At 51.4% G+C, this 10,589-nt stretch overlaps 1 protein-coding gene across 2 annotated transcripts in view; it reads left to right on the forward strand.

The window, feature by feature from the left end:
* The window catches only part of ARHGAP40 (Rho GTPase activating protein 40), a 50,802-nt gene extending 48,420 nt beyond the window's left edge, over positions 1-2,382 (forward strand). Inside the window, exons 14-15 of one of the 2 annotated variants that reach the window (XM_033186410.1) lie at positions 417-472; positions 1,520-2,382. In XM_033186410.1, the coding sequence (XP_033042301.1) occupies positions 417-472; positions 1,520-1,611 (148 nt within the window). In that variant the 3' untranslated portion in view covers positions 1,612-2,382. Of the gene's footprint in view, positions 1-416; positions 1,083-1,519 lie in introns of those variants that run through there. The other variant, XM_033186409.1, reaches the window with a different exon arrangement.
* The last annotated feature ends 8,207 nt before the right edge of the window (positions 2,383-10,589 follow it).

The raw sequence follows: 10,589 nt of genomic DNA on the forward strand, positions 1-10,589 counted from the left end.
TGTGATTCTTACATGATAAGCATAATTATCATATGTAATCATACAATGTCCATAATCCATCTTGACACAAAATCTTCCCCTCACTGCAGGCTCCTGTCCCCATCTGTCACCACTCATTCCCCTGCCCTTGCAGTCTCCATTCTGATGCCCGGAAGGAAGGAGCCTCGCAGCGGGGTGCACCTCTGGCTCAGCCTCACCACGTGCCCTCCAGCTACCTCTCCCCAGCCCCTGGTTGCTGGACTCTGTCACTGGCTCCAGCTCTCTCAGGAGGGTCCTTTTACGTCTTCTCCCCAGTGGGACTGAAAATCAGTGAGGACTGCCCTTTCCAGACCTGGGGGCCATGCACAGTTGTTGGTCTTGCTGTTTCTAGAAGGAAAAGGCAGGAGTTTTTTTTTTTTTCTTTCTCTGTTTTACAGCCACAGGCCCATGGAGTCAGCCAACATCCTCCTCTATGAAGTTGGAGGGAATATCAGTAAGTTCCACTGTGGGAAACGGGAACAGAGCCCGGGTCCCTGGGAGTTCTTCGACCTCAGAGTTTCACTGAGCCCTTCTGGGGGAGGCCAGAGTCTGCCTGGAGATGAGCCTTCCCCTCAGGCCTCTATCTCCAATGAAACCAGGCAGAGTCCTGCTGTAGGGTTAAAGTGCAAGTCTTAGGAGTCTATCCTAGAGTTTGGATTGTGCCTGGAGCTGGCCTCAGGCTTGCAGAGAGAGGCAGAAGGTTTGTTTAGTGTCAAGGCTGGCAGTACCACCAGTGAAATTGACTCCTCTGGGACATCCTAGCTGGGATGGACCTCATCCCTGGCCCAGGGGCCAAGGAGTCCTTAAGGAATTCTGCAAATAAATGTCCGGCTCTGGGAGGTCCCTGGCTCTGTGGGAACCAAGGATGGGCAGCTGTTTCCCTTTGCATTCTCTAGAACAATGATCCTCAGACTTTACCGGAATCTCAGGATCCCCTGGAGGGCTAAGACACAGATGGTGGGGCCTGAGAATGTGTGTTTCTGATGCGTTTCCAGAAGTTGCGGATGCTGCTGGTCGAGGGGCCACACTTTGAGGGCCACTGGCCAAGAAGCAGAGGCTAAGACATGGCATCAGTAGTACATGATGCACTGAGCGGCTGCCCCTCAAGAAAGAGTTCCAAGGGAAGGCGTGAAGGAGGGTAGGGAAGGGGCAGGGACCAGGAGTGTCCACATCCTGGAGCTTGGCCTGATCCACTAGGGGGCTCTAGAGCACAAATCACATCAGAGTTGTTGCATTTTGAGGCAAGGAGACTAGTCTTTGGTCGTCTGTGTCCATCAGTCTTCGACTGTGGGCTTTCCCAGGGGGAGGGGATGTCACTTTTCTGGCAAGGCATCTTCCCTCAGCGGAGCTCAGTCCTCCAGCAGAAGTGGTAACTGTGAGCTGTAGCAGTCAAGATGCATACAGCCAGGGGACAGTGCTCTGCCTGGTGAAGGACTCTGCGCAGGGGAACAGCGTCTCCCATAGCCTCCCACTCAACCTCCTTCACCCCTTCTTCCCACAGATGAGCATCGCCTGGACCCAGATGCCTACCTCTTAGATCTGTACCGTGCCAACCCACATGGCGAGTGGGTCCTTAAACAGAGCCCCACCTAAACCCTGTGACTCTCAGGAGCAGCCTGGATGCCTCCTCCTCTCCCCTGCTGGCTCTGTGTCCATGTACCCAGCATGAGAACAAAGCTATTTCAAGGGAAGGTCTGAGTTTTCTTCCAAGGCATCCTTCTCTGAAATGCCTCTCAGACCCCTCAGAAATAGACTCAGGGCTAGTGCTCTCTCCACTCAGAGGGGATGGGGGCCAGGGCCTCAGGGAGGGGAAGCCAACACAGCCCTGGGAGAACTGCACAGAGGAAGAACTTCCCTTCACCGTTCTCATGTTTTAACCACGCACACAAAGCCCTCGCTCCCCTACACCCCCTAGCCCTCCGGAGAGTTGCTTCCTACATCAAGCTTGCTGTTATGACACCATCACTTGGGGCACTTGGATCTCCATGGGCTTCTGTCCATGGCTTCTAGACTGGAGGAAATTTTAAAATGCAGCACCTCTATCAAGAGATAGTTGGATTTTTTTCCCCCCAGGTAAGATTGTTTTGAAAGTGGCCCTACAATGTGTAGTGGCGCAGCACCAGAAACAAAACCAGGAGAGCTCTGTGACCTTGGGCAAGCCTCTTGCCCTCTCAGAGTCCTTCAAGGATGAGGGCTGGGGCCTCAGGGAGAGGAAGCCAGCATCGCAGCCATGATCAGCCCCAGGAGAACTGGGCAGACGACGATTTCGCTTCACAGCTCTCATGCTTTACATGTTGATTTGTATAATCTTGTCATTTTGTAATATGATATTTAAATTGTTTAAACATTAAAGGCACAAGTTCAATGTCAAGCTTACTTTGCCTAAGTGTTTTTCTCTCCAGTCCCACGCTTGGTGGGTGTTGTCCTTCCAGCGAGTTGACATGGTGGGTGTTGTCCTTCCAGCGAGTTGACATGGGAGCTTGGTGACGAGAGCATCTTGCTGAGCTGCTCAAAGGGCTCTGGCCCATGTGGTCCAGCCACGCCTTGAACCCACAACCACCAGGGGGACAGGAAGAGAACTCAGAATGGGGAGGCATGGAGTAATGACACCCGTTGCTGAAGGGTGGGGGCATTGCAGGGACAGCCTCTCTGGGAATCCTCTCATCTCTTACAGTCCCAGGTCTCGCCCTTCCTCCTTTCCTCGGCCCTGGGTCTGTATCCTCAGGCCAGGTGAAGCTTCGCTTATGTGTTCACTTAACAATGAGTTTACTGAGCGTCTAACATGTGCCAAGAGGTTCACAAATTTAATCTTCACAATAATCCAGTGTCTTCAGTTTGGGTTCCCCCGGAAGCAAAATGTGAGGCAAAGATTCAAGTGCAAATACTGGTCCTAAGAAATGCAAGAGAGTGGGGATAGGAGAGAAAGAGGGGGAGGCAGTCTACAAAAGGGGGCTCAATCACAAGCAAGCTACCACTGGGGGCGTCTCGAGCTTCATTCCACTGGAGAACTCTGAGAAACACCAATGTGGAAGACGTCCCTTAGAGTTACCCTACTCAAGGGGCAAGGGAGCCAGTGTGTTTATTCAGCTCCTGTGAGGCATTGGTTGAAGGCTGCTCCGGAGGAGTGTAGGTATTTGTTTTCTGATACTTCCGCCTGCCAGAGCACAGGCACAGTGTTCTGTGAGCAACTTGGATGCCTGATTCTAGCAGCCACTGTGGGCCTTTAAAAGTATACATTCAATCTTACTGAAAGCCCTCCTGCTGAAAACCTTCCAGAGGGATCCCATTAAACAAATATCCAGACTCTTTACCCTGGCCTATGAAGCTCTATGTCTCTGACGCCACTTCACTTACACTCCCCCAAACCCCCACCTTACTTTGCAGAGCCAGCCATGTGAGCCTCCTTCCGACTCCTCAGACATCCCATGTTAATTTCTGCTTTGAGCTTTTGCACCTGCTGTTCTCTCTGTCCACGACACTCTTCCCCCAGCTACTTCCATGGCCAGCTCCTTTCACCTTCGGATCTCAGCTCAGATGTCCCTTCCTTTGGAGGCCGTCTCTGACCACCCTATCTGAGGTTGCTTCTTCTGTCACTCTCTCTGGCATCATCTTATTTTCTTCCTAGCATTTATTAGTATCCTAAATTATCTTATTGAGTCAGTTTTGTATTGTCTGTCTCCCTGACTAGGATGTAGCCCCATGAAGGCAGAGACCATGTGGGCTTTTCTCACTTCTATGGATATAATGGATATGATGTGGATATAATGGTACTAGTAGGTGCTCAATAAAAATTGGCTGGATAAATGAATGAATGAATGAATGGATGAATTCCTCTCTGTCCCTTTGTTTGCTCCAGAAGCTGTTGCCCTCACCAACTTATTTAACTCTCACTTCCCTGGGTTCATGTATGAAAATGAGAAAATGCATCTGAAGTACTTACAGCAAGTGCTCAACCAGCGCTCTCATTATTATTATTAATTATTAACAAAGGCAAGACAGCCTGAAATAGTGACTAATGGTATTATCCTCCTGTGCTTCCCAGCACCTGTGCCGGTCCCCTTGCGCACCTCATTCACTCACTCCCAGGGTCGGGATGACAGGACGTTGTGTGGTTGGAGGGAAAATAATTTACTCTTGGCAGGAGGTGGGGCAGGTGCCTCTGTGAGTGCCGAGAGCCCAGGCCCAGCTGTGCTAACTTTGCACTCAGAGTGGGCTGTCAGCCACCAGCAGAAGATCCCAGTTTAATCACATGTCAGTTTCTCCATTCATCTTCGGTGCTATCTGAGGGCTCATCTTTTTCTACGCTGTGGCATCGTTGTGATTGATGATCCTGCACCAGCTCCACCACTGGGTTAGCTTAGCTCACAGTGGGTGCCCAGCTCCTCTGGGCTCTTTGCAGTCTGGGCCAGCATGGGCTGGCATCATGTTTCTCTTAAGGAGCTCTGTTGTGAATGGAATCGTGTCCTACCAAAATTCATATGTTGAATCCCTGATTCTCAAGGGGACTGTGTTTGGCAATAAGGCCTTTAAAGAAGTAATGAAGATCAAATGAGGTCCTAAAGGTAGCACCCTCATCCAGTAGGACTGGTGTCTTTACAAGAAGAGGAGAGACACCAGAGCTGTCTCTCTCACCATGAGAGCAGAGGACAGGTGGCACAAGGACACAGTGAGGTGGCAACTGTGAGCCAGGAGAAGCCTCACCAAAACCCACACTTTCTGGCACCTTGATCTTGGGTTTCCTACCTCCAGAACTGTGAGAAAATCGATTTCTGTTGTTTAAGACCACCTGTGGTGTTTGTTATAGGAGTCTTAGCAAACTAATACAAGCTCCTTGCTGCCTCCATCTTCTGGGAGGAAGGAGGATTGAATTTGTAAAGATGTCTTCAAACAAGGGAGTTTCCTTGGACAAAGGGCGGAAATGAACCTCAGCAGGGGTGGTGTCTCACCTGGCCCTCAGGTGGTGCTTTCCTGGGAGAGGCTGCATTTAGTGCTACCGGGCTGCAGGTAATTTGCCCAACCCAAAATCTGCAGGTAATTTGCAAACTGAATTTCTACACTCCTAGAGATTCAGTTTGTTCTTTCTACATCACCAAAGAGGATGGTGAGGATGAAATGAGGGAACCTACTGTCACGTAACAATTATATCAAGCACCTACTTTGTGCCTGGCACTGGGCTAGGCTGGGGCCACAGTGATGAGCAAATCAAGGAAGGTCCCAGCCCTTGTGGAACTCACAGACTAGTGAGCGAGAGATATACTAACCTAGAAATGAAAATATTTTTATATTGTGATACAATTCTGCTGAGAAAAATAAAACAGAGAGGAGAGAGGACGTGGGGAATGTGGTGAATCTTTGCTTTGAGGGGCCAGGGAAGGGTCTTAGATTGAGTGCCCTCAGAATCAGACCCTGAACCAGGAACCAGCAGGCAAGGTGCTTATTTGGGAGGTGATCCCAGAAAGACCCAGTGGAGGAATGGTGAAGTGAGGTGGGGAGGGAAGAAGCCAGTGAAGATGTGCTAAAGAGCAGGTTACGGCTTCAGGCAACTGGGGCTCCACGCAGCAGGGGTCCCCGGGAAGCCATGTAGAATACGCCGCTGACATGTGCCAACAGAGGAGTAAAGAAGGGAGAGTGTTAACCACCAACCCCCACCACTTACTGGTGGAGGGCTACTCCCAGGGCGTTTGTCCCCCGGCATTTCTAACTGTTCCCCCAGGCAGAGCTCAGCACCCTCCTCTGCCAGAGGAAGACCCTAGGCAGAGAGTCCCATGTGCTGGCAGTAGAAAGCCATCAGCATGGACAGGAGCCATGGGTGCCGAGGTGGGGCAGATGTGATCTCTCTGAGGAGGCGACCCTTGAACTGACACCAAAATGATGAGAAAGGGTCCCCCATGGGATGAGCTGGGAGAGGGGCTCTGCAGATGAAGGGAACAGAAAGATCTCGGCCAAAGCCCTTGTCGACGATTCTGTTGCATGCAGGTCAGAGGGACTGTCAGGACAGCCTGGGCATGAATCAGGTTCCCCAGGAGCTTGCTCTAGTTCTCTCTCTCTCTCTCTCTCTCTCTCTCTCTGTTTCCACCCAGACCCCTCCCTTTGTACCCATCTTTAACAGAGGCAGTGACTGTCTGGCCAGGAGTGTGGACGAGGCCTTTGGGGTCCAATCCTAGGAGGATACAGGCCATTCATTGGCCCTGCGGGAGGTGGGCGAGGTGGAAAAATGGGACCCTCAGGAGGGAGGTAAGAAGCAGGAAAAGCTGACAAATCCTGCAGCTAAGACTGCCCTCGCTTACCCAGTGCTGGCGGACGGGGCTGAGCCCTCCCTGGCTATTCTGTGATGCTCCCATGTCACACTGGTCACGCCTCCTGGTTGCCCGAAGTAGCCTGTCCCCAGCAAGTCCAGGTAGCCCCAGGACACAGGGAGCACCAGTCTGGCCTAGTGCTGTGAAGGCCTAGTGCCACGAAGACCACAGTGAGGCCAACTGGCGCATGTGGACCCCACAGAGGGGTGCTCTGCCTGTAGTGGCCAAGGTAGGAGTGGAGCCCAGGCCTTGGATATTCCCTTAGGAAGTCCCTAGAGTGCCTTGTGGGCATAACCTGGCTTGGCAGTGTCTCAGTGTGGGTCCCCAGAAGCAGGCACTGAGACAAGGACTCCAGTGAAAGTCATTTATGTGGGAGGCAAAGGAAACGGCAGCAGGGGAGTGGGGACATGAGACAGGGAAGGGAAGGCCCCAATAAGCAGCGCGTCATCACACCAGCTACCGCATCACACCAGCTACCACTTCATACCAGCTACTGCATCGCACGAGCTACCATGTGGGTGACTGGAGCTGAATCCCACTGGGGAACCCAGGGAGACTGTGGAGACACTTCTCAGGGTTGGTTATCCCTGGGAAGCAAGGAAGCAGGAGTATTGAAAAGCCCCTCTGGGCTGGGCATATTGACTCATGCCTGTAATCTTAGCACTTTGGGGGCCGAGGCAAGAGGATCACTTGAGCCCAGGAGTTCAAGACCAGCCAAGGCAACATAGAAGACTCCATCCCTGCAGTTTAAAAACATTAAAAATTAGCTGGATATGGTGGTACATGCCTGTGGTCCCTGTTACTCAGGAGGCTGAGGTGGGAGGACCTCTTGAGCCCAGGAGGTCAAGGTTGCAGTAAGCCATGATCACTCCACTGTACTCCAGTCTGGGTGACAGAGCGAGATCTTGTCAAAAAAAAAAAAAAAGCCCCCACTATGGTCAGTTACTGCTCAAGGCCGCTTTGAGTGGTCATTCCCCTGCCCGTCCAGCCTGTGTGTGTTGGAGGGAAGACTCCATCCACGGAACTTGTTGGAGCACACTGAAGTCACAAGCTTAAGGGACCTGGATTCGGTAGACAGTATTACTTCACTTATTTGGAAATTCAATTAACCAGAATTAACATTCTCGGTAATTTCTACAAACCCATAGGGCTAATGTAGCGTACCATGTCCCTAATCTGACCTTTGATCCCTCAGCCCTTCACCCAGCCCCTAGATCCCCAACTGAAGCATCCCTTTGCTCCAAGGCACAGTGTCTTCAGGAGACACCTTTACAGGAGATTCACACTCATCAAGGTCCCTCATCACTAGCAGGGGCCACCCAAAAGCCCAGCCCTAACTCCCATGAAGCAGAGAGAGCCCCTCCCAGCTATTCTGCCTGCCTCCTTGTTCCCTCTCCCCTCCCCTTTTTGGCCCCAATGTCCTCTGAACTTACTCTGTCTGCTCCTGTATCACAGCCTCTATGTACATTGGCCCCTCTTCTTAGAATGCATTCCCACCACTCCAGTTTCTGCCTGTTGAAAAGTTTCAACATGCAATCAACAAAGATGTCTACTGAGAGTTAGGCACTGGGAATGGAACATTGAATCAACACCACACAGACCTTCCTTTTGGAGTTTGCACTTGGGTGGAAAAAGAAATCAGTTATCACACACCTTTTTCTATACTCACAATACGGTAAATGTGATGAAGGACGGGGAGCCACAAACACCCAGGCTGGACTGGGTCTGGGATTTCCCAGGAGGTTTCTGGGGTAGTGATATCAAGCTGAGGCTTGAAAGGGGAGTAGGTGAGAGTTGGAAGGGCATCCCAGGCAGAAGGAACAGCATGTTAGGCCCTGAGATGGACTCTGCGTAGCTGGTGTGGCTGGAATTGAGAGAAGGCAAGTGGGCAGGGGACAGAGTGGGCAAGGGTTGCAAATAGATCCTGAGAGATTTGGGAAGACAGGAAACATTTAAATCTATCAAACGACCCCACCTGGGAATTCTGAGACCGCCCTAGGTTTATCCTCAGCCTCCCCTAAATGCAGCCCCCAAATCCTCCTTTAGGAGACTGTGCTGCTAATCTGCTCCAGAGACAGGCTTGGGACTCCCTGCTCCAGGCACGCCAAAGGAGTCTCATACATTCTTCAAGGCCTAATTCAAGTTCCTCCTCTCTGAGAAGCTTTCTAAGCTGAAATCAGAAAAGGTCTCCACCTCCCAAGTCCTCCTTAGCTCTTGGCTCTTTGGCACCTGAGAGCACTGGGACAGGGGTGAATATTCCTTAGTCTGCCGCTGGAGGCAGGGCATCCCAGGCTCTGGCTCCAGGAATGGTGGACGATGCTGCCTGGTACCTGGCTGTGGGCAGGTGTGGGCCACCACCTCCAAAGACCCATCATTCCTGCCTGCTCCTCACACCTGGAGATCACAGGATCTGTGGAACTGAAGCTTTTAGGGATCCATAAGGGACTTCATCCACAGACTTGCAGGGAACGTTGGTAGGCTGGGGCGGGAGGGTCCCCTTGTCTCGGTTTTTCCAAGGCTGGGGTGGTAGAAAGGAAAATGATTCCTGGCAAACCCATGCTGCTGTCCCCTGCCTCCCTCCCAGGGCTGCTGAGAGGGTGGGAGATGCCTTCTATTGAGAACTCCCCACCCCCACCCCCAACCACTTTGCATTCTGGGGCAGGGGAGTGGGAGCCACTTGTCATTGTTCCTGTACACTGGCTGGCAGGAGGCCCAGGGAGGGGGCTCCCCAATAGAAAATCTGCAGCTGCCTGTCTTTAAGGTAAAATTACCGTAATTACCCCAATTACTAAATCCATCAAGAGCTTTGGACCGCAGGCCTGGAGAACAATTGGGCCCTGATGGATCTGAGGAGTATGAGTCACGGGGGTGGGGGCACAAAGCACATGGGATGAAGGCAAGTGGGGGCGGCAGCTGATGTTAAACCAGGGGTGGGGATGGGGAAATGCAAATAGACTATGATTAGCCAAGACCCCACTTTCCTCCTTCAGTGAGATTTTTCTTCTCTATTGGAAAGAAAATAAAATACCCCAAATTCTGTCTGCCTTTTCCCTTCACAGAACCCTGCACCCTGGTTGGGTGTCGTAACTCATGCCAGTAATCCTGGCACCTTGGAAAGCCAAGATGGGGGCATGGCTTGAGGCCAGGAGTTTGAGACCATCCTGGGCAACAGAGGTGGACCCCACCTCTACAAGAAATTTAAAAATCAGCCGGACATGGTGGCGCGTGCCTGTAGTCCCAGCTACTCCGGAGGCTGAGGTGGGAGGATCACTAGAGCCCAGGAGTTCAAAGCTGCAGTGAGCTATGATTGCACCACTGCACTCCAGCCTGGGTGACAGGACAGGACTCTGTCTCTGAAAAAAACCCCAGAAACAAAAGAACCCTACACTCTACGGCCACCTGACTTAGACTTGCTTTAACCTCTTAGGAGAGCTAAAATTTAAAGAGCCGAGAGCAATGGCTAGCATCTCCCGGGTCCCAGCACAGACCAGGAACTGTGGGAAGAGCTTTTCAGGCTTCCTGCCTTTCAACCCCACGAAGCAGGTTTCCTCCTGTTTCACAGACCTGGGTGCCCACATTTCCTCATAGCCTGGGTGCTGAGCAGACCAGCCCCTGGGCCTGGTTGGCTTCTGTACTCCTCACCCTCCTTGGTAAAGGAAGTGAAGGACAGGCTGGCAAATTAGGTGGGTTACTGGGAAAAGCACGTTACAGGACATGTCCCCTCTTTTCATTTCTATTAGAACTTCACTACATTCGAAGAGTACTGAAAACATTCAGATTCTTCCTCTCAGTTGATCTGGATTTATGTAAGGAAATAATCTCTAATTGTGGAAAGGCTATATCATGAAGCTAATTCTTTCAGCATTGTTTACATCGGCCACACGATTTCACTTTAAGAGAAGGTCCAGGCTGCCGACACCTCTGTACTCCGTTGCCAGAAGGAGTTATGTCTGCAGGACCCCAAGTGTAGAAGAAAGAGATCCCCTTGGCTGAAGTAGACTTGGACCAGAATTGGGAAGCAGATCTGTGTTTCCACAGGAGGCATTGGGACCAAAGCCCCCACGAATTACAAACTTTAACTATGACCTGGCTTGTCCTTGGTGCCTGTATCTCCAAGTTGACTTTGCAGGGCTTGTAGGTGTTGGTCCAGGATTTAGGATATCGGGGTCCAGGCCAAATAGCTTCCTAACTCATCATAACTAATATGGTTAACATGGAAAATTGTGAAACAATTTAATGTGAAAACATAGGGCCCAGCGTGTTGGCTCATGCCTG

This window comes from Trachypithecus francoisi, unplaced genomic scaffold, assembly GCF_009764315.1.
Source record: "Trachypithecus francoisi isolate TF-2019V2 unplaced genomic scaffold, Tfra_2.0 Lachesis_group21, whole genome shotgun sequence".
Classification (NCBI taxonomy): Eukaryota; Metazoa; Chordata; class Mammalia; order Primates; family Cercopithecidae; genus Trachypithecus; species Trachypithecus francoisi.